This window comes from Crotalus tigris, unplaced genomic scaffold (genome assembly GCF_016545835.1).
Source record: "Crotalus tigris isolate CLP2741 ecotype Arizona unplaced genomic scaffold, ASM1654583v1 scf7180000018371.15429387391:27106975, whole genome shotgun sequence".
NCBI classification, from domain to species: Eukaryota; Metazoa; Chordata; class Lepidosauria; order Squamata; family Viperidae; genus Crotalus; species Crotalus tigris.
The window spans coordinates 19,355,051-19,379,700 of NW_024096970.1; the positions used below are offsets into that span (position 1 = coordinate 19,355,051).

The following is a 24,650-nucleotide window of genomic DNA, read 5'->3' on the forward strand; positions in this document are numbered from 1 at the left end:
GTATTGTTCTTGGGATTGAGACTGGCAAAGGCTCCTAATCAGTAGATAGTTCAAACAATACCTATGGTCTTGTGAAATTATAATTATGTATTGGATATTTTTCATATGAGGAAGCTTAAGGATATAAAAATAACAGAATAAAATCTAAATTTCTAAATTTAAAATTTACTTCTATAAAGTTTACGTGAAATCTTCCCTTTGCATACACTCATGTACTTTATTATACTGTAATCTTTCCACATGGTAGCAGGCAATATCATAGCTAGGCAAGGGACAAAGAATTGGCAGGAAAGGATTTGAAGGAGTTTGCACTTTTTGAGACTAACAAATTTTATTTATTCAAATTGTCAGCATATCTGAAAAGGTACTTCCAGAATCCTGATTTTGGGCTACATTTGGGTTAACTACATAGACTAATATGGCTGTGCTCCTACAGTGATTCAAAGAACAACAATTAAAAAAAGAATTGACTAAGCATCCAGGAATATTCAAGTAAATGGCCTGAAAAAATTCTAAATAAACTAGGTTGCAAGAAATAATTTCTGTCTGCATTGAAACTATTGTCACATATACTCTATATAATACTGAAAAACATTGTGCCTTGTGTATTTTGGATATTGAGTCTAAGTTTCAAGTTACATTTAGGTGACAATCCAACTGAGCCGTTACTCAAATGACAGCACATAAAATCTTGGCACGGCCTTTCATGTCTTCCTGATTATATGAAATGAGCACATTATTTTTTTTATAAGAGGATTTTTTTTAAATGAAAAGTCCATTGGACCAAATTGTTTATTAAAGGCAAACTTAGGTAAAGTCATTTCACTGAATACAAGTGGCAAGCAAGATCTAAATTACAATTCTTCCTATAACGGGCATACAAAAAAAGTTAGTGCCCTATTTTTTGCACTTGGAGTGCTCAGAGATATAGCAGCCAGGAAAGAGATGTCACTGGCGCACTTTGAGCACAGATGGATAAGCAAAAGAGTGTTTTGAAGGTTTTGTTGAGTCCAACAAAATTAAGGCACTAGGCTATGACCCTAACAATATAAAGAGCAAGCTCATTGATGCCGATGGAAATTGGTTCTGAGGCTTAACTTCATAGGAGTACATAGCCATATTTCAAGAACTACATTTCCCACAATGCTGTACAAAAGTCAGTTTTCTGCTTCTCTCACGTGAGTGCAAATACCCGACCCTTTTGCCCAACATGCCTCTCGAAATGGACTCTACTTCCCGTGATGCGCTGCTCCCGGTTACGGGAGCCGACGGGAGGCGTCTCCCATCAGGGCGCGAATGCCACTAGCAACGAACAAGAATTGCCCGGCTGTGCTGGGCCTCCGGCAGCGAAAAACACTCAGAGTGGCGAGTGCTCCTGTCTTGGCTCCCTCCATCCGCGCGAGTCCCAGGCGGTTCTGGAGCCCCCTCGCCTTCGTCACTTTCCTAAGCTTTGCTACGCGTTTCTACCGCCTGCGGGAGCCGCCGCACATCTGGTATTGGGTTGCGGGATACCATGGCGATGGGGGCGGGGCTTTGTTTTAGAGGCGGAACTTGGCGGTGGAAGAGAGGGTTTTTTTCTTTTGCATTGGAACTCACTTCAAATAGATTGAAGATTGATTGTTTCCAGGTCACTTGTGCACTTACTTGTTGGTTAACCTGCCTTGGGGTCCTTTGCCCTGAAAGGCAGAATATAAACAAAAGTAGTATTTTTGGTCTGTTCTTTTTCCATGTGCATACATCATTCTCTTGCATTTTTGTCCTCCTAACAACCTTAATGAGTTGGGTTAGTCTGGACTGGAGTAATTACAGTAGTGGCCAAAATTGTGGAAACCTTTTGGGAAAAGTGTACAGTAGAAATGCCACCTTTGGTTAAGTTTCCACCAATTTTTCTTCTAATTTCTTTATAACTGAAGCCTTGTTCACTTAATAATACTATTTTACATCACTTTCTGGGCAACCAGTCAACTCTTTGCACCATTAATTTTATTATGTTTTACAAAGCTCACTAAATGAAAGAACACCAAAAAACCCAACCAACTTGATAGTGATCACATAACACGCTGACAAATGTCCTCTCAGCTTCAATACATGACATCAATAACTGAATCCTACTGTGATCTGATTGGCTCATTGCCAAAACAATATGACACCTGATTGCTCTCTAAACACTCATGCTCATTGGCTACAATCAGATGAAGGAAAGCTACTTGATATCAACCTAAGCAAGTTGTGCTTCCTTTTTCTGGTTATTTGGCTATAACCTTTCATAGAATACAGTACAGTTAATTGAACAAACTTTGTTGCATTACATTCTTGATTAAATTATCTTTCCATTGATGTATAATTTTATGGTACTACTCCAAAAAAAGAGTGTTATTAGCCATCAAACCTCAAAAATACACTTTTCCCAAAAGGTTTCCACAATTTTGGCCACTACTGTAGTCCAAAGGTACCCTGTAGCTTTATTTGAGTGAAGATGCAGTCTTGGCTTTTAGTTTAGTCCGGATATAAGCCTGAATACGTGGCATAATGTAGAGGATAGAACAGTCAACATAGAACGGATCAAATACAAGAATCTGATCTGGTTAAGCAAAATTCAAATATATCAGGATTCAGAACACCGTTTTTGACACAAAGAAATGACCAAGCTCTTTGCACTTCTGTTTATCTGCAATATTGTACATTTTCCAAGGCACTTTGTTGCACTCTTAGAAACATCACAAAAGAAATATGAAAATACACAGAAAATGAACAGAATTTGTCTCAGTAATCAAGCATTGTTTGTTTCTGTGGTCAAGCATTGGCTCTGTAGTAAAAGAAGTGTTAATATGTTAAATGTGATAAATATCTGTGCAAGTCCATTCTAGAATATTTTTTATTGAGGGTACTTTGTGTAGAGAATTTTGAGGTATGGCATTTAAATCTATGCAGCAGTAGTCCTTTTTCTTGCTGTCATTAATGGCATACTGACTACTGTAAGTAGTCCTGCAATTTAGTCCATCTCTGCTGTTAGTTACTGTAAATGGCATAAGGCCTGGTTCTATGTGGTACTGCCTCATAGTATTTGCCTGGCCAATTCAATCATGCAGGGATTTTGCACAACAGATTCCTTTAATTCAGGGGGTCTTCAAACTTGACCCTTTTATGACTTGTGGACTTCAACTCCCAGAATTCCTTAGCCAGGCATGCTGGCTCAGGAATTCTGGGAGCTGAAGTCCACAAGTCATAAAAGGGCCAAGTTTGAAGACCCCTGCTTTAATTACAGAGTGCCATTTCAGGACCTTGGAAGCATACCTTCTCTGTAGCAACATCTGCCCTCTGAAATGAGGTTTTCACCTAGATTTGGACAGCCCTTACCCTGCAGGTATTTTGAAGGGCTTTTTAAGGCATTTGGCAAGGGAGAATGATGCCTCTTTGCTTGGTTCTTGTCCATTTGTCATTTTTGCGATAAAATATAATGCTTTCAACCTTATAATGTTTACAAACTTCCTGTAAGCATTATAATAAAGTAAATAAAAATAAAATAAGAGTGATCTAATGTAGAATTATTCATACCAAAGCCTATGCCTTAAAATGGACTTAGGTTCGTCTAATTATAAATAGGATTAAATAGCTGGGATAAACTTTCTTGATTTATTTTTATCAGGATGAATTGGAGTGTGAACTTTTCCAAAATGGACACAATACTTTTACAGCAACGTATGATTAGTTTTCTGTTTTCATGTATATCTTGGTTATAAGATTTGCTTACAAAAGCTATGATCACAAATCTCAATTTTTAATTTTTCTGAGCATATCAGCTTCCTAGAAGCAAGTTTGTACATTTTAGAGATGCTTAATTGTGCACCGTATTTTGAAGGAAATGAAGATATGTGGTGAAAGTCAGTGTAATGGAGTTGCATATTTGTAAAATTAAAGAATCATATAAATTAATATGAACAAAGAGAATTCTTTACCTAGCCTTTAGTAGAAACTAATGTGGAAAGATCAGGTGCTTTTTTTCATAAACTACATGCAGAACTGTTAAGAATTCATCATTCTGATAAACTAAAAGTAAAGAAGACTAAAAAATGTAAGTATGAAGTTAAAATCCTGATAATGAACTGACATTACTTTTGTCTTTTTATAGCTGGGATGAAACACATTTTGGAAAGATGGGGAGTTATTATATTAACCGGACATTTTTCTTTGATGTCCATCCACCTTTGGGGAAGGTAAAAAGCTACTGTAGTATTTTAACTTTTTGAGATTTAGTTAATTTAGTTAATACTTTTGGTGGAACATTGTTACTTCCTGTAAGCATTATAAACACTTCAGTGGATAGTCTTTAAAATTAATTGTTTTGGTTTTATAACTTGGGTCTTGCTATCTGGCTGCTCTTTCATTCTTAGCTTGAACATGAGAAACAATCTCTTTCAAAGTTGACAGATCAGTTTAAGTCTGAAAGGTTTTAGTGTTACATCATAAACTATTATTCCAAAAATGTTCAACTCTAAAAACCTTAGTGCTGTTCCAGTCTAACAGAAGCTTGCTTTTAAATTGCAGTTCTTAATGTGACAAAAGGAGGAAAGTATTCAGTAACTGACTAGAGAGTAATCATACAAAATTCTGATTTTTAAAAATGAATATGAATCTAAATCTAATTTTTTGACCTGCCTTCACCCATTATGTTTTGGATTTGAAAATGTATCCTATTTTTTTAACATTTTGTTTAACAATTAGAATTTACAGAGTTTTGTCATGGATAAAATTTTATAATATAGGAAGTTTGGGATGCCAGAATTCCTAACACTAGGAGGGCCAGTATTTATAGTGTATTTTTTTTTAATTGGCATGCCTACTATATACTTTCATTATATGTTTTGGAATGACAACTATTAGAAATAGATTGACTTTGTTCATTGTTTTCTATCTATGCTATTACCTTTTATATCAGTTAGCTTCCATTGTAATCTATGACTAAATTTCATCTTCCTTAATTTAACTGCTTCTGGTCTAGGCTTTTGTTAATGTTTTTGATCTGATGCTTGCCTATAAGTTAATAATAATAATAAATAATAAAGTTGGAAGGGACCTTGGAGGTCATGATAGCAATAGCTTTCTTCCATTCTCATTACTCCTGCTTAACATACTTAAGCACAAGGTTCATTTTTGAAAGTAATGAGCTATAGACAATACTTTTTATTTACTTATCAAATGTTATTTGATTTGATATGATAAACTTTTGAATTGTCTTCTGCTTTACTAATATCGTTCCTTTTTGTCCCTAGATGTTAATAGGACTTGCTGGCTATCTGAGTGGCTATGATGGGACTTTTCCTTTCCAGAAGCCTGGGGACAAATATGAACAACATAACTATATAGGAATGAGAGCAGTAAGACTATAAATATATCTTTGGAGAACAGTAGCATGTTTCTCTTTTTACTTCTAATAAGTGTTAGAGCCAGAATTTATTCTGTCTGATACTCCTTCTATCTGTGGAAAACTTCTTAATTCAGGGATGAACAGCTTTTTTCTATCAGTTCTTTCTTCTTGCAAACATGTTCTAGAAGACTGGTATGATGGTAGCATCTATTGTTAGGAGCTTCCTGAATTACTAATGGTGCAAAGAAATGTTAGAGCCACTTTAGATTTTTAAGAAGAGATTTTGAAATAGCCTGTAATATAAACTTCATTTTTTAAAAAAAATATTTCTTAAATAGTTTGCTGCATGTTAACATGAAATAAAATTTATAGCTAAAGTTTTAAAATGTATAGGAATAAATAAGGGAGATGAAAATATTTATTTTATTTATGTACTGTTGCTTATCCTGAGGGAACTCTAAAAAGTTACTTCAATTTTTTTTTAGCAAATTCTTAATTTGTGATGCCCATCATTTCAGTTGATCCTCCTGTTAATATGAATTAAATCTACCTACGATGGAGCTTTATTTGTTTCAAGCATGCCAATCTTTATTCCTGCACTTTTCTTGTGCAAGTATAACAATATAGCCGATTGATCTGTAAGCAGTTTGGCTACTTTGGGGCACACATATTAATGATGTTAGAGTGGAGTGAATAGAATTAAGGAATGGATTCAGTATTTGAAGACCTGGTTATGTATGAGGTAAAACAAATGAAGAAGAAAAATTAGAGAATTGTATCTAAAGTATGCAGTGCCTAGCAGAACAAATTTCATCCTTCAATTTTTTTTTAAACACAGAGACTCCATTCACATTTAATTGGATAGTGTATTGAACAGCGAGTATATGGCTTGGATCAATAGATAGAGCCCTGGTGGTTTGGTGGTGAGAATGCAGTATTGCAGGCTAACTCTGCCCACAGCCAGGAATTTGATCCTGACAGGCTCAAGGTAGACTCAGCCGTCCTTCTTTCCAAAATCATAAAATGGGACCCAGATTGTTGGAGGCAATATGCTGACATTGTAAATGGCCCAGAGAGAGCTGTAAAGCACAGTGGAGTGATATATATCTTGTTTCCCTGAAAGTAAGACCTACCCTGAAAATAAGCCCTAGCTTGATTTTTGGGGTGGGCCTAATATATGACCTACCCCAAAAATAAGCTCTAGTTTTGGGGCAAGGCATACACCTAAAAATCAAGCTAGGGTGGGAATAGGGTGGAGCTGCTCTCTGCACCCCACACCCACTTATCAGACCTCCCATGAATGGACACCTGCCTCTTCTCACCGGCCTACTTCTTCTGTGGCATACATTTTGCAGTTAGAGGCCTTTCTGGAAGGCGTCTGCAGCGAGAACCGAGCTATGGATTCAATCTGTAGCTCTGTTCTTAGCTGCAGAGCCCTTTCCAGAAGGCCTCTGACAGGGAAATGCAGGCTAGAGCTCCATTCTCAGCTGCTGAATGAAGCTGTTCCTTCGGCCGCAAAAGAAGTGGGCTGTTGGTGCTGCCACCATGAGGTAAGTGGAAAAGGCACCCCCGGAAAATAAGACCTGATGTCTCTTTTGGAGGCAAAATAAAATAAAATAAAATAAGACTTGAGTCTTATTTTCGGGGAAACACAGTAAGTCTTAGTGCTATTGCTATCAATAATATTTTCTCACTTTGTGAAATTAGGAAACTATTGCATTAGCAGAATTTAAAGTTGTTATCAATGAAGAGAGATGGGGGGCAGAACAGAACATAAACTGGAATTAAGAATTTTGGTAGCTGAATTTCTGGGAAATAACCGGCTAACTGTACAGGTAGTCCTTGACTTACAGCTATTCATTTAGTGAATGTTCCAAGTTATAGTAGCACTGAAAAAAGTGACTTACAACCATTCCTTGCACTTACAACTGTCACAGCATCTTCATGGTCACATGATCAAAATTTGGACGTTTGGCAACCAACATGTGTTTACTGAGGTCATGTGATTGCCATTTGGGATGTTCCCAACCAAGTTCCCACAAACAGACATTAAGGAAAGCCGAATTATCTTAACAACCTTGTGAAGAATGCTTCTCTTCCCTTTTATTCAGTTCAGTGCCTTCCTTGGTTCATGTCTGATCCCCTTCTGCTACCTCACTGTGCTGGAGCTGTCCAGATCATTGCCTGCAGCAATAATCACTGCTACCATCCTGATTTTTGGTAAGCAACTGTTTTGTATGGCTTGGTCTGTGTTCTCTATTGTGAAAGATTCAATGAGATTACATTAAAATCAATAAAGATTATAGGATGCAAAAACACAGAAAGAAAAATATCAAAAATAGCATTAATGTCTAAAAAGACAAAACCCCAGCTAAATAGGGGACATGTAAAATATGAAAAATAAAAAAGGAGTTAAACAAAACATACACTTCAAAAAAAATCCATAGTTTGGTATATAATCTGGGGTTCTCCTAGACTCGTGACTTTTGCCCAAGTAGCAGGTGGCAGTTGTGGCCAAGAAGGCCTTTGAACAACTTTGTGTTGTGTGCAAGTTGTTCCCATTCCTGGATAAGCATGCCATTCTTACAGTCACTCAGGCCCTGGTCACCTCCCATCTGGACTATTGTAATGAATTCTACATGGGGTTGCCCCTGAAGAGTATTCAGAAACTTCAGTTAATTCAGAAAATAGCGGCCTGAACAGTTTTATAGAAGTCTAGACTCAATGCTTCTCAGTGATGGCACCTTCTTTATGGAACATCATTCCCTCTGAGGTATAGTTGGCCCCCACATTGTTGCTTTTCCAATATGTTTTTTTGTTAGCAGGCCTAGGAACTACAAAGACAGAATCAATCAAGTGGCTGATTTGATAGTGTTGTAGCTATTGGGGGATGGGGTGAGTTTTTTTAAAAAATGGGTGATTATTATATGGTGGATTTTTTTTAATTATTGTAAGCCCCCCAGAATCACCTACAGTATGTGTAAATTGGGCAGCTTTATAAATTTGTTTAATAAATAATAAATATTTCCCCTCAAAGAAAGCTAGATTTTTTTCACAAAATAATTCACCTTTGAAATAACAGGTTTATTTTAGATTCACTGAGATGCAGTCATCTTTTTTCTGTCTTGCCTTTATGTATGTAGGTATGTGTGTGAGAGAGAGTGAGTGAGTTGGTGTTCATCTTAGGTTCAGAATCGTCTTTCTAAGTACAGTAATGTCTCTAACATGAAAATGTTTGGATGGCATTTTTTGCACATCACAAATTTACTTTTAGAATTCAGTATGATTATGTTCGATAAGCATTGCTAAAAGAATTTGAATGACAAAGCTAGTATATGCTTGTCTTATTTTTTTCAGACACTGGATTCATTACAATCTCACAGTACATTCTTCTTGACCCCATTTTGATGTTCTTCCTCATGGGAGCTGTACTCAGTATGGTTAAATATAATTCCTATTCAGATAGGTAAGATGACAGCATTTGATCATCTTAGGAATTAGACATGTGCCCCTTGTCTCTATTACAGAGTATTTGTATTTATTTTCATTGTAACTTTTAATCTGGCATCAGGACTCGAAAGAGCTCTGCAGAATACTTACAGTATAAAACATAAAGCAATTACATATTAAAATGTAACAAAGAAGGGAAACGAATAAAAAAAAAAGAATATGTATGTAAAGTAGACCACCCTCAATTTGTAAACATTTGGCGTCCCATAGTACAATTGCTGAAATTAACAGCACATAAGGTTGGCAAATAAACTTTTTGTTTCAAATGGAAAGATTGCTTTCATAAGATTATTAGTGTTATTATCCTATAATTTGCTGCTATGTCACTGTTGTATTTTTAAAACACCCCATAAAAGTGATCATATGATACTGAAAAGTTGTGAAAATCAAGGGCAGTCTCTGCTTCCTGTTGTGGTAGGCTCTATGGGTTCTAATCAATTTATAGAAGCTTTTAATAAGACCCTGTCTTACTTGCCCCCTGCCAAGTAAAGTAAAAAGGATAGCTACTAGAAAGAGGATGCTTGTGGTGATACAGAATGATCTATTAAGTTTATTGGATCTCTGGTTTATCTATTTATTGGATACTAGATCACAGCTTTTTGGCACTGTTTAAAAAACATTATGTTTTACGATTTGAACTACTGCATGTTTCTCATCTACTTTTATTCTCTCTCAAAATCTTTATTATCGAAGTACATCATTATACTGTGCCTTTTATTATTTGCATTTATCAAGAAATGCTGTCAGCTTTCCAGTGAGCAGTGCTTATATACTTACATATTTTTAGTAATAATAAATTAGTAATAGTAATAAAGCCATGAAAGTTGTTAGGATAGTTTATCAGAGAATTTTGCTTACTTTGGCAGCCTGAAGTTGTGGGGGTGTGATGATTTTTTTTCCGGGTTGTAGATGAATAGAATTAATCTTAAGTCTTAAGTGTGCTTATTTGGAAAAAAGACTGTGACAAAAAGACAAAGAGGTTTAGAAAATATATGGATACCATGAGCTTATGTGGTTAAGTGGGTACTTGAATCTGAGCCTTCTTGTTGCTGCATAGCGAGATACTATTTTTTAGTTATAGCTATGTTTTCTGTGTATACTGTACATAGAAAAGACTCAAATCCTTTAGCAAGCATATTCCTGGTTACTTTCTTTAGCAACCTGAAACCACTATAGTAAGTTGATGCTTAGATAATCTCTCTAGATCAGGTTGTGAATGAATATTTTTTATTATGGTTACTTTATTAAGGTCATGGACATAATTACAAACAAAAATACCATTAAATATGAAACAAAAACAAAACATTACAATTGGTGATGGATTTGTCAGTGCATAATCAAATTCTGCCTAATTTTACAGGTAGTATAAAAAAATTAGCCATGTTGAAGGAGAATTAATCATATTGATCTGATAACAATAACTGATCATATTCCTTTATATATGATTATAGAGAAATTTTAATTTTCCAAAGAAAGATTACTGTTTTACCCAAAATGGTGTCCTCTGTGTTTATTGGAACTGCAATTCCTACATTTCTCAGAGGAAATTTGGAAAATAACAGGTTGGAGAAGGCTGTTCTAGAACAAACTTCTTAAATATGTACTTCTGTAGCACTGTTATTTTCGTCCAACACCTAAGATTCATGGCCTTATTTTTGCTGTACTACCAAGGTTGTTGAGAACTGTAGTCCAAAATACCTGGGAGGGCAAAAATGCCTTTTAGGAAAAAGCATTTTTGGAACCAGGTTCTATCTTTATGAATTATTGATATCACCCTCTTCTCTGTAGGTTAAATACAATTCTTTCGTACTATATCTCAGTGTCTCACAACCAATCTGTTTTCAGCGTTATTTTTTTTCCATCAGGGATCCTTTATAAATAAAATATATTTTTATATAGATTGTTGAACAAAACGTTTTTCAAAAATATGAATTTTGAACAAAAACCACATATTTTACAGATGCTTTTCTGCCCCCTGGTGGTTCTGGCTGTGTTTGACTGGGGTGAACCTCGCTGGTGCATTGGGGGTGAAATTTGTTGGCCTTTTTGTTGTCTTTCTGGTTGGCCTGAATACTATCTGTGAACTTTGGCAGTTATTGGGAGACCTTAGTCTATCACTGGTGAGTTAGATTTTAGCATTTGTATGAAAAAGATTGTATTCTTAACAACACACCACAAAATTGTAAGATGTCAATTAGGTTACTGAAATCAAGATTTTTATAGTTCATTCCAAGACAATATTGCTCGCTGGATTGCTTTATTTTTTTATTTTTATTCGATATTGAACTATTTTATATATAAATATGGGGGGGTTGGACTAGAAGACCTCCAAGGTCCCTTCCATCTCTGTTATTCTTTATATATACATATCTAGCATTGTTACTGCGAATCCAAATTTAAGGACATGTGTAAAGTTCTGCAAGTGATTTTATATGACAAATTTTACTGATGAACTGCCTTTAATTGGTTACCTTAATAAGCTATGATATGTGTTGGGGAGCCGGGGAAGAAGCCTGGAATCATTTGAACTTTAGTGAAGCAATAAAGATTTCAGCCTACAAATTGGACTTTTGTACACAATAAATTGCTGGTTTATAGCTATGCATGATGGATTTAATGGCCTTTACAGACAGAGTTAGTTTTTTTTAAAGATGAAGAAAACTTCAAGCCATTCATCACTAAGAGTTTGTTTTCTGGACATAAATAGCTTGCCATGGTAGAAAGAACTTAAATTATTTCTAGAGAGTAAATTATTTCTATGCAATGCTTAGGAGAAGTTAAATATGAAATATGCTGAGATTGACAATAGACATTATTAAATTGGGCCCTCCTTAACAGCAAGAGAGGAGGCTTTCTGGCACATATTATTTACTGAAAGCCTTCTTCTGTGAATATTTCAGTGTAAAGTTATTTTATCAATTGTTTCTATTTCTTTTATATATGAAAATGTGATCTTTTTTTTCTACTGTGTGATTTATTTTCTTGATTAAAATACATGTAGTGTAAGCATGTGTGTTTCAGCTTTTGAAAAGAACTACTCTAATTTGTATTAATTGCAAATCCATGTTGCTTAAAACTCCTCTTGCAGATGACTGTTCAGAAATTCAAGCCGCACTGTTACCAACACAGTTCTTTGAATCTTAAACTGTGCAAAGCAGTGTATAATTCTAGATCAGGATTAGCAGAGACGGCTAAACTGACTGCTTTGATAAAAGAAAAAACACAATTACTTTTATTTCTACTCGGAAACCGCTTTTGGACTTTGTGCTTGAAGTAGAAAAAAAATGAAACTTTGATTTTGGGTTTTACTGATTAGATAGATTTGTTGTTATAGAAATGGCTAGTTTATACTATTATGTAAAAGTAAAAAGTTGAGGTTTGATGTTACTTCTTATTTTACTGCACCAAAAGGAGTCAGAAGTCAGTGCCTTCCCCCCCCTCCCTTTCTCTGCACTTTTCTCTTTCCTTTTCCCTCCCCTATTTTCCCTATTATTTGCTTTTGTATTTTTATATTTTATATTCTAAGCTAATAAAAAGGATTGGCAGAATAACTGTTTTTCAGCCCTTCACTACTTAAACTGAAAAAGCATTACATTGAGATTATTAATTATCTCCCTACTAAAGGGTATTCAGTTTGCTCAGTAATCCTTTTCTGCTATTTGCATTCTTAGATAAGCCAAGAAGAAACTCTTGCAATAACAATATAAGTTGACAGAGTTGAAGGATGAGCGGGAAATAGTGGATTTGGACAGCATTTCATGCATGGTTATTTGACAATATGTACTACAGTATTGAATAATTGGATTTAGTTTTAGCCAGTATATATTTGTTTTCCCTGGGTAGCACATAGATAAATGTAAACACAAGGAAATACTGTATGTCACAGTATTTGGAGTTTTAAAAATAAGTAAAAATAAGTTAAAAATAAGTAATTTCAGAAACCTATTTTGAACTTGATTGAAAATATTATCTGTTTTGTCCAGAATTGTTTTTAGTTTGGTATGTAACAAACAATGCTAGAAATAATTTCTCTGTGAGAACTACTTTTCTACATATATAGGATAGAAGCATAATAGTACACTCTTTTATATTTTTAATTTGAAATAACAGTGCAAATCTGTACTCAAGAATAATATATATTGAATAAACATGGAAAATTGCAATCCAAATCGCTCTCCTTATCAGAAAATCTTATTTTGGAAAAAACTGAAGTTTGAACGAATAACAAATTTTGGATTAATTAATATATTTATTTTTTAAATAGATGCCATGCAATTTGGTGGGGGGGTACACACAGTTCATATGTACAGTTCCAAAAGTTTTCTTGTTTATTTTGAATCAATTTTTTTTTGAAATGACATATGACTTTTCTGTTCTGGTGCCATATTAAGGTACTCATGGCATGATTTACTATGAGAAGATACTACATCAGATGGAGCTGGTTTTTTTTTAAAAAAATGAGTATGCTTTGTTCCATCTAATTTTAAGACTAAGCAATTCAGGCTTGCGGCTTTATTGCTTCAGCACTGGAAAAATATGTAGATAACTTGTTTGGATGAAGAAAAATCTTGCCTAAAAGTTGATGCATCCATTTTTTTTTTTATTTCAGGTCACACTGGGAAAGCACTTCTTGGCTCGTGTACTTTGCCTCATTATACTGCCTCTTGTCCTCTATACAGCTCTTTTTGCAGTTCATTTTGCAGTGTTAAACAGAAGGTATCTCATTCTGTCAGAGAGGAAATACACTGTTGAGAAACTCTGCACTGCAATTGATGTAGTGTTTATTTGGACCCTCTACCAAGCCTTTTTTTTAATATTTTTTTTTTATTTTCCATTTATCCAACATAGTTATACAACAAAATTCACTTTACAAAATAAAATAAATTCATAATCATAACCATAACCATAACCATAGGTGCTGCTTACTCGTTCCCCCCAAGCTGTATCCACCCTCCCTAATACCTTCCCTCCTCTTCCTCTCCTCCCCTCACTACTCTCTTCCCCTCCCCTTCTCCTCTTACCATCCTACTTCCTCCCTTCACCTTCCTCCCCTCTCATCCCTCTCGAATACAGGAATACAGCGTAGGGGAAACGCCCAAGCAGCACCTCTCTCATAAATTATCATATCTATATTATCCTATTCTACCTATTTACCCACCCACCCACTCACCCACTCACCCACCCTCAACCCCCCCCTCACTTCCCAGAGCAGAGTACAGGGTGATTAATAACAAAATTAACAATATACAATAAAAAAGAAAAAGAGAAAAAAAATCATACTTAGCCCTTAACTGCCCTTAAATTACATCATCATAAACAAATCTCTTATACAACATTTACTATAAAATTTACTCATAAAATAAATGAAACTTTATAGTCCCATACTTCTTCTGAATATAATCTATCCATCTTCTCCATACTACCAAGCCTTTTTTAAAGACATTTAATTCAGGGTAGTATCTACATTGATTAATTGCAACAGGCCAAAGCTAAACAGGATTGAAAACCTCAAGGATGCAGAGTAGCCTGAAAAGTAAAAACAACAACAACACCCATCCAGGAATGGCGAACTACTTGTTTATTGCTGCCAAGAAAACCTCATGAACTGCGGAGCTTGATTTCAGTGAGGTTTCATTTATTTTTAAATTGGCTAAACATGATTTTAATGAATAGTGAGGCAGAGCCAGCCAGGCTTTGAGATTATTGCTGATTATACCTGGGGACAATATCTGATGTGATCATTCACAATTTTGGCTGTTGCTTTGCCTCTGGAAATGAAAGGCTATAAAGAACTCTAAAGTCTAAACCAGGGGTAGGCAACCTTGGTTCTTTTATGACTCATGGACTTCAACTCCCAGAATTCCTGAGCCAGTCTATGCTGTCTCAGGAATTCTGGGAGTTGAAGTCCACAAGAGCCAAGGTTGCCTACCCGTGGTCTAAACCATGGCTTGATCTGATAGTATGTCTAAACTAAACGATAGTTCTAATGGTTCAGGACATTAGATTCTTGTAGACATCTAAAAGAAGTGGAAAGCAGTTTTCTTTTGCTGTAACGTTTTCTTCTTATTTAATAATACTGTATACTGAAAGGCCAAGTACTTTTTTTTTCCTCAGTGGACCTGGTGATGGTTTTTTCAGCTCTGGATTTCAATCCCGGCTCATTGGAAACAATCTTCATAATGTTTCTGTTCCAGAATGTGAGTATCTGGGTTATTGAAAGGACAAATGCTCTAGCAAACATCATAACTCTACATTCTAATAAACAACATTTTCCTCTATTTAGAAACATTTTAGATAGCTCAAAGCAAAACAAATTAATGATTTTTAAGAAAAAGATTTTTAAAAGGCAATTTTACCTAGTATTGTTTGAAATATTTTGATGTGCTGCCTCCAAATTATTTCTAAAAAAAATAATCGTTGTTATGTTTGATTTAGGGAAAGGGAATGTACAATTAAGGATAGGTGTGATGGGCATGTAGAATGCTTTTGTTAATGTTTTGTATAAAATTATGTACTTTATAGTGAGGCTGGGAGGGCAATATACTGATAAGTTGAATTTCACACATCTGTATTGGATTAAATGTATTTCATTTGAACATCATTCAGTGAAAAGCCATATGTTATTATACAGCAGATTAAATCCAAAACCACTCAGCATACAAATGTCTATGACTCTCAGTAAGTAGAATAAACTAGTAGACTCCCAAGTTGTACAGCAGTGTGGTGATTGTGGTTCAGAATTCATATTGTACAACTGTTTGACTTAGTTATGACTTGCTTAATAATTTATAATAGTCTAGCATTTATAACAGAGGTGTCAAACTCGCAACGTCACGTGACGTGTCGTGACATATCATGACTTTTTTTCCATTGCCAGCAATGGGGTGGGTGTGGTTTCGGCATGACGCATCTGTCCCGCAGGCTGGCAGTTTGACACCCTGATTTATAAAATGCTAAATTTTAAAAGGCATAAGCTTAAGCCAGACACATTATGCAAATAGCATATTTGTAAAAAAACAGTCAGTTACTGCTTATTCAACAAGCCATAGTTGTAGGCTAGTATGATACGTGAATCAGGTTGATGAGTCTCATAAAGTTGTTGTCAAATAGCATTACGATTACAAGAAAGATGCTAAAATGGGGGTGAATTATCTAGACACATTGATCTATTTTATATCTGTTTAGCAGTTTACTGAACAAGGATCACTAGGAAGGAGGCAATGGCAAACCATTTCTGAAAATCTTGTCAAGAAAACTGCAAGGATTTGATCAGGCAGTCTCTGAGAATGACACACAATTGAATAGAAGGAGAAAAAAGCAATAATCTATGGTTACAAATGCAACCCTGATTCTTTTTTTAGATGTAGCATATGGCTCTGTGATAACACTGAAAAACCTTCGCATGGCAGGAGGATACCTTCACTCCCACTGGCACCTGTATCCTGAAGGAGTGGGAGCAAGGCAGCAGCAGGTCAGTCAAGTGTGAAAATAATCATTTTCAATCATTCTACTGATATTTCCATAAGTCATTCAGCTGACTAAAACATCTGGACATTAATTATTTTTAACTACCTACGATGGCCTTCAAAACTTGTTTTTCCTGGGACAGAAAATGGCTACTAATTATGCTGTCTAAATCAGGAATCTCAAACTTAGAGCTTGAAGAGTACACACAACCTTCCAAATCATTTTGTCCACTCTGTATTGGTACCTTAAGACAGTGGTCTCGACAAATGATTAAATATTACTTTGGTAATAAAACATAATATCAAAGTTTTAGTTAAAAATGTTACTGGCTAAGTAACCAGTGTAAAATGGCTCTGATTGCAGTTCTGATTTACAGTAAAAAATATTAATAAATATTTAATGGCATACTATAATATTCTTCATTTTTCACTCTTTAGTCTATAAATATATATATGTGAAGGCTTCAGTGTTGCATTGCCTAAGCTCCTAAACTAATCTTCATGAGAATTTTGTGATGATTTGAGCTTATCATCCTTGATAACTTAAGATCCTTACTACCATCAAAATCAACATGACTTTGAATGACAATTATTGTGGAATAATAGTGGGATAAATCTATTTTCTTCATTTTTGTTTTATATAATCCAGTATGTAAAGTGTCACATTTGTTAATAATGAGTACAGAAGTGTAGTTTCATTAATATTCTTAAGAAATTAAGCCTGATAACTCTTATGTATTCCTAGGTCACTGCATATTTACACAAAGACTTGAATAACTTATGGATTATAAAGAAATATAACTTGAATAGAGGTAAATTGAAAATCACCCAAATGGATTATATTATTCATTTTACTTTTCTTCAGGGAAAATGTCTCTTTTCTTAGGACTATGTACAGTCATACCTATAACAATGGTGTTTCTCAAGATATATTAAATATTTGCTATATTTAAATCTTGGCTCTCTTCCAAAGAAAAGCATAGCTGTAAAATGGAATGTGCTTGAATCACTTAAGAGGGTATCTAGTTTTGGACATCTCATTTGGGGAGCGTTCATAAAAGGAAGTGTAGCAGAGGGACAACTGGGACAGTAAAAAAGTCTTCTCAGATAAAGTTAATATAAATTTAATAAATATGTACAGGAATAGGTACATATAAATAAGGATTAAATGTCTAGCTGGTACTGGATTAACTGATTTGGATTAGGGCAAAAATGTGGTTATTTCATAACTTGCACTTAGCTTGTCTAAGCAGTTTGTCTTCCAGCTATTAATTGAAAAGTGCAGATTAGTCACAGGGCAATGAGATAAGTAAATATTCAATGTCCCTACAGTTGAATTAAATCATAGAGCTGGGAAGTATGCTTCCCTTCTTGATATTATTTTGGTAATATATTTAGGTATTAGTATTCTAATGTCTTTGTCCATTCTTCTCAAATTCATGCTGAGACCCCTTCTATTCATCAGATTATTCAGACCTTTCCTTCCCTGTGGAGTTTGTGAAACATGGAGATATTATCTGTCTGGAACACAAAGAGTAAGTTGCACAGGAATTTGAAAAAAATGTTTGAGATTTTCTAGATTTGTCTGAACTAGCTATTCTAACTGAAGTTTTGATCTGCCAGCAATGGATAAAGTAAGTTTTTGAAGCAAATGTTGGTTTGTTATTATTTCTTTTCTTTGTGCTTCATGTGTATTCTGTTTGTAAAATTACATACTTGAACTTTAAATGCTTAGGATCAGCTTCATTGAGGCCATAGAGATTCTTTGGTTGATTTTATATAGCAGCAATAACAGCTAGCTAACATGGAAATTGTTTCCATGGAAAACAATGAGCACTCTATAGAAATTATGATATTTGTATATTGATAAATAGATATATATTTAACAAAACATTATTATATTGCTCTCATTTTGTTTAATATTTTTCATCCTTCAGATTATCCAAAAAATTGGATCAAAGAATTTAATTTTATTTTAACTTTAGGACATCAAGAAATCTGCACAGTCATCAGCATGAAGCCCCCTTGACAAGGAAACATCTCCAGGTGACTGGATATGGCATTGTAAGTGAAAAAAGGATTCTACTTTCCATCTGTAATAAACATTTTGCTAAAGCAAAGGGTTGTATTTTTCTGTTGTGCCTTTCTTGCTTTTAAATTGTTCAAAACCTGTGATATTTCATAGAAAAACAAATAGTCACAAGGGATGTTATAGTTAATAATATATTGCTTTAAAAATTATATAGAACTCCTAAAAGAAAATATGGAGGAAAGCATATCTAATAAATTGAAGCACTGAAATACCACCATAGAATTTATGTGTGAGCTCATATACTGTTTTCTTGGAATCTCAAATCATCTAGCTTTTCTAAAGAATTTTATTAATTTATTCAATTTACCATGTGATCATATGACTCTGTAGTGAGTGCCGGGAAATTTCACTTCAAGAGGTTCAGGCATTAAAAGGTAATTGGGGGATGCAATCAGAACCCAAAAAATACATAAGTGCAAAAGCCAAGGAGCTAGTCAGGATGCTGAGTTTTTCCTTTCTGTGTGGTTAAAAAAAAAAAAAGGAAATGCTGAATAAGCCAGGCATATTTTCTTTCTTTTTTTAACCTATGTATGTCAACTTGAGCTATTTAGAGAAAAAAAATCCCTGCCCCCATCCTGTAATTTATGTTTCCTAGAATGGAACTGGAGACTCCAATGATTTCTGGCGAATTGAAGTTGTAGGAAGAAAGGATGGGAAACGTATCAAAGTCCTGCGCAGTCAAATACGATTGATTCATCTAGCAACAGCCTGTATCTTGGGCTCGACTGGAAAGACACTACCCAAATGGTAACTGTTCAAATGTCTAGCTAACTTTGTCTTAAACCATTGGCTACCTTTGCTTTACAGTTATTTTAAGAGACCATTTTTCATTACTCTTCTAATTATGTCTTCTAATTTCTAATTTAAATTAAACAACAGCTAATTTATAGTCATATAAGTTTAGAACCATACTCTTCCTTTAGCCTGAATAGCTAATTTAATTCTTTATTTTCCTATATTAATATACTTGTATTATGTTGTGGCTTTAAAAAGAAAAGAGCTTATATCTGCTGTTACGTAATAGGAAATGCTAGAATGAGATGATTTGTGTACAGGTATTGGCATCTGGGACAGAAATTTGTATCGGCCAGACCACAAATATCAGCCTTCTAACTCCTTGTGATGTTTCAGTGTGAAATATCAATGTTTTTATAGAAGAAAAGATCTCTACAAAAAGATGCATTGAAAAGAGTCAAGATATATGACAGCAAATTGGGATTAAATTGATTAAAAATATTTGTCTTTCACAGGGGCTGGGAACAAGTGGAAGTCACTTGCACTCCATATCAGAAGGAAACTCCAAATACTCTTTGGAATATTGAAGATCACGTTAATTCCAGATGTATGTGATTGTAACATGTCCTTAAAATACTGGATATTTTTCCTACATGTTCTGTATACGATGAGAGTGATACCAGAAAAAAGCTGTCTTAAATTATTTGGCATGCCTACACTAGGGTGACCCTTGTTTCCTCATCTCAAAGTCTTAGAAAAACAAAAAGTAGAATATGCTATGATTCAGTTTTAATGTTCCAGGGGTTTAGTGAAATGAGGACTTGAGGGTAAATTGACCATTCAAGATTTGATTGCATAATTAGTTTATTTTTGCTATTTCAGTCATGCTGTCCCACTGAATGTAATTGAGTACTGAGAAAATGATTGTGCAGATTTAATGTATAAGATTCATCTTAACCTTGTCTTCTTTTCTGCAGTGCCCAATATCAGTTTGGATGTTTTGAAACCTTCCTTTCCAGAAATACTGCTGGAATCTCACATGGTTATGATCCGGGTAGGTAGATTGTTTAGGCATTATTGTTTTAACATTCTAATTAAAAAAATAGTTTGGGCCAAAGTAGCAAAGATGCAATCCAGTAAGTCTGTCTCTCTAATCGGTAGTTTTCAAGACACTTTCAATGATCTGGGGAAGCTGAAGATTAATATATTTTAGATTGTAGCATATGCCTGTAAAATATACTGTAGATATTTAAAGAAAGATACATTATCTTATATAGTTTATTAATAATATTTTAGCAAGTGGAAATATTTTTAAAAAACAGAGTGAGTTTCTTGGCAGGTGAGAGAATTGCTGATGAATGGAAGGAGTTGGAAACTTAGTATTTAATTTTAGACTTTTATAGCACCTTAGTCATAAAAGGCAAATTATCCTTTTATCCTCACTTTGGCCAGCTTGATTTGGACTGTGAATCAAGTTGCTCTGAGTTGCTCATAAATAGCATTTTCTAATTTCTAAATGTTAGTCAGAGCTGTTACTAGTAAGCAATTCAGTATTAATCCATTTTCATGGTAACTATTATTGGTGTAGTACTAGATAAGGCAGTTATTTATATTCCCAAATCCATCCATATTAGAGGATTAGTATAGTTATTGGATGATAGTTACATTTCTGTGCATTGGAACTATTTTTTTGCTTTTCTTATATTTCTGGTTTGTCAATAAGGAGAAGACAGGAATCTGCCTAAGATAATTTTCTGTTTACTTTTCATTTCAGTTTACACGAGCAGCAGGGAGCGGGGAATGTATCAACCCAAGATTACATAGGGCTCCTTACTATTTACATACCATGATATAATGGTTTAGTGTTATTCATGAACCCTCTAAATCATTTTAGGGGAAATAATTCTTCTTGTAAAAATAAGGATACTTTGGCGGTGTAAAAGCAAAGTTAATGAATTTCTATTTGGGGATAATTGTTGAGAATAAAGAATAATAACAAAAGAAATCTCCATAGTTTTCACTATGGTGCATCTTCTAAAGCATTTCTGGTTGAAATGTGGTATCAGTCTCAAGGTGGGCTGATTTAGGCTGTCACCACCGGAAGGCAAAATAGGATATTTAGTAAAAAAGAGCAGTGAAAGATTGAACATGTGTTGTGTGTACACGTATGTCTGTATAAAATTTCCAGAGGTGGCTAATGCACTATTTACTATTATATAAAATCAGTTAGATGCACAGTTCATTCTTAAATATGAGAGGTATAATGATCCATGTGTGTGTGTGTGTGTGTGTGTGTGTGTGTGTGTGTGTGTGTGTGTATGGTATATGGGCAGTTACAAAGGTTTTGCAATATAACTGATAACTGTGCCTTTTATTTCATCTGAAGGGAAATAGTGTCCTTAAACCAAAGGAGAATGAAGTCACATCAAAACCCTGGCATTGGCCAATCAATTACCAGGTATATGATCAGCATCGATGTTGAAGAACGCTGTCTTCATCTTGTTTTTAAAATAATAGCATGAAGAATTTCTGTTAGTTCTTTTTGCATATTTACAGGATGCATGTTTAAATAACATCCGCACACCCAAATCTCATTTTTTTTCCTTTGGTAGTTCTTATTGCTGTATTTAGAGGCTGTTATTTATACAGATGTTTCTGGAATGCTGGTTAGCAAAAACATATGAAGGTCATGCAAAACTGTTCTTGGAAAATATTTCACTGCAGTTAAACCCAAACTTGAATTGTTTTATAAATATAAAATTCAGGTGGTGCTTGACTTACAACTGGTTGTTTAATGACTATTTGAATTTACAACAAATCTCTCCAGAGCTATTTACAACCTGTTTTTGGAATTGCAAGCCGCACCTGCAGGTCATACGATTGTACTTTGGGCTCTCGGCAACTGGCTCACCTTTATGGCAGTTTGCACTGTCACACAATTACGTGACCATGATTTGTGACATTTCTTCTGGTTGCTAGCATTTATTGCTGGTTTCTGACAAAAAACACCCATTAGGGGAAACGGATATTCTTAACGACCACAGTGTTTGCTTAATGACTGCAGCATTCCCTTAACCACCATTGCAGAAAAATAGTCATAACTTCAAATCCATTCAGGTGACGACTCCACTTACAACTGAAATGATTTACGAGCATAATTCCGGCCTCAGTTATAATTGTAAGTCAAGAACTACCTGTACTTTTTTCTCTTATGATGGAGGGAAAATCAATTAATTAAAAAATGAGAACTAAAAATGAACTACTTCGATCACTTCTGACTCAGCCATCTATTTCTCCATAGGGTCTGCGTTTTTCTGGTGTCAATGAAACAGATTATAGAGTTTATTTGCTTGGAAACCCGGTAAGCAAAATTTTGGTTCTTTATCTTGAGATTGAGTCATCTTTGACTTGAGCTCCCTGGAATGTTTATTCCACTTCAGTAGTTTTCTTTATAATCTTGTCTTCATAATTGTAATCCTTATCTTTTGCTTCTTTGTAATTTATGTTGCAAAACACAGTTTGGTGTAGTGGTTAAGGCATCAGACTAGAAACTGGGTGAGTGTGAGTTCTAATTCTACCTTAGGCACAAAGCCAGTTGCAAGAGCTTGGGCCGGTCACTCTCTCTCAGCTCTAGGAAGGAGGCAATGGCAAACTACTTCTGGAAAGTCTTGTCAAGACAAGACTTGTGAATTGAATTGTATTTTGTATGAATAAATGGAAAATAAAAAACTTTTTATTAAAAAAAAAAAAGACAACCGCAGGGACTTGAACAGGCAGTCCCCAAGAACAGGACACAACTGAACACAAGAAAAAAATTTGCACTGAACAGCCTTATTTACAATGTTTTTTTTTTTTTAAAAAAAACAGGTGATTTGGTGGATGAGTCTAATTGCTATTGGATTATATCTTACAATGATAATATTTATATCAGTGGTTGTGAAGCGAGGAGTTCAGCTGACAGCTGAACACAAAGGTAAGACCAATTTTCTTATTATTATAAATTCTTGCTTTGAACTCTAAAAACAACAAATGCCATGTAGCCAGTGCTATATCACATTTCCTTCAGAGAGAGATTATTGGAAAAGGGAGAAAAGGGGGATTATCACTGATGCTGAGATCCCCAAAAGCAAATAAAAAAAACTAAAACTGGAAAATTGGAGAGCTATCAAAAATTATTCACTGTTCCTTGTTCCATTAATTCTGCACTTTAGGTTCCTTACTAGTTGGATACAGTGTTTATCACCAAGACTGCATTGTTCATAAAAATGTATGTTCAGATGACTCTAACTAGAACAGCAGCTCCCAGCCTTTTCTATACCCCGCACCCCTAGAACGCTTCTAATATATTCTCGCACCCCTTACAAAAGTTCAAAATAACGGCAACAAATTATGCAATATACTATAATTTTGAAAACGCAAGTTTTCACACCTCCTGGAATATCATCTTGCACCCCTATGGGGTGCGAGCACCCCCAGTTGGGAACTTCTGAACTAGAGTGTTCCAGTTTTTTTAATTACTTCACATTATTTTACCTGTGTACTTTCCCTTAATTGGATTGGACTTCAACATTTAAGATTCTATGACTTTTGACCATATGAGTTTGGAATTATGGGAACACATAATATATGTGTGTAGCACAAAACTGGAGAAGACTTCTCCAGATACAGGTAATCTTTGGCTTATAACAGTAATGTAGTCTGTTTATTTTTATGTTATGTTATGTTATTTTTATTTCTGATATCCCCTCTTTATTATTTTTAACAAATAACTCAAGGCAGCAAACACATCCAACAAACCTTCCTCCTCTTATCCCCCCCCCCCAACAACAGACCTCTAGGGTGGGTTGGGCTGAGAAGAAGGGAGTGGTCACCTGACTGGCTTTCTGGTCTAAGGTGGGACTTGAGTGCATGGTCTCCAGCGTTCTAGTCTGGTGCCTTAATCACTAGACCAAAATGGTCATAAGTTGTTGTAAAGTGGATTATCATGTGACCAAACCAAATTTATGACTTTTTTTGTCATGATTGATTAGTGAATTATCATGGTTATTAAGTGAATTTGTGGTTACTAAACTAACACAACAGTTATTAAGCAAACCCACTGTTCGCTATAGGGCAGTTTTGCTAAAAACATGATGTAAATGTTGCTTTTTAGGAAAAAAACATCATAAATCATAGTCATGTGTCTATGGGACAGTGCAAACAGTCATAAATGAGGGCTGCTTGCCAAGTGCACAAAATGCAATCATTGTGTGTGTTTGTGTGTGTGTGTGTGTGTGTGTGTGTGAAATGGTTGTTGGAACTTTGGAATCTGGTCATACGTACCTTTTGAAAGGTCCATTCTAACTTTGAACAACCACTAAGCGACTGGTTGTGAGTTGAGAATGATCTGTAATCATGAAAGTTCATCTGGTTTTTGCCTGGAATCATGACAGCTTTCAAAATGCTCTTTGGTCTACTTATTCGTAATGGTTGTTAGTGTTCC

At 34.9% G+C, this 24,650-nt stretch overlaps 1 protein-coding gene across 4 annotated transcripts in view; it reads left to right on the forward strand.

Annotated features, from left to right (window-relative positions):
• Positions 1–1,060: 1,060 nt before the first annotated feature.
• Positions 1,061–24,650, forward strand: part of POMT2 (protein O-mannosyltransferase 2) — a 30,289-nt gene continuing 6,699 nt past the window's right edge. For 2 of the 4 annotated variants that reach the window (XR_005557718.1, XM_039351622.1), the window contains exons 1-18: positions 1,061–1,493; positions 4,130–4,214; positions 5,271–5,375; positions 7,477–7,585; positions 8,723–8,831; positions 10,836–10,995; positions 13,485–13,591; positions 14,990–15,072; positions 16,237–16,346; positions 17,087–17,153; positions 17,807–17,876; positions 18,327–18,405; positions 19,029–19,180; positions 19,684–19,775; positions 20,146–20,222; positions 21,555–21,626; positions 22,470–22,529; positions 23,036–23,141. Coding sequence is in view for 3 of the 4 variants with exons in the window: in XM_039351622.1 (XP_039207556.1) it covers positions 1,297–1,493; positions 4,130–4,214; positions 5,271–5,375; positions 7,477–7,585; positions 8,723–8,831; positions 10,836–10,995; positions 13,485–13,591; positions 14,990–15,072; positions 16,237–16,346; positions 17,087–17,153; positions 17,807–17,876; positions 18,327–18,405; positions 19,029–19,180; positions 19,684–19,775; positions 20,146–20,222; positions 21,555–21,626; positions 22,470–22,529; positions 23,036–23,141 (1,840 nt within the window). In the remaining variant the exon portion in view is untranslated. The remainder of the gene's footprint in view (positions 1,494–4,129; positions 4,215–5,270; positions 5,376–7,476; positions 7,586–8,722; positions 8,832–10,835; positions 10,996–13,484; positions 13,592–14,989; positions 15,073–16,236; positions 16,347–17,086; positions 17,154–17,806; positions 17,877–18,326; positions 18,406–19,028; positions 19,181–19,683; positions 19,776–20,145; positions 20,223–21,554; positions 21,627–22,469; positions 22,530–23,035; positions 23,142–24,650) is intronic. The other 2 variants (XM_039351621.1, XM_039351624.1) reach the window with 2 other exon arrangements.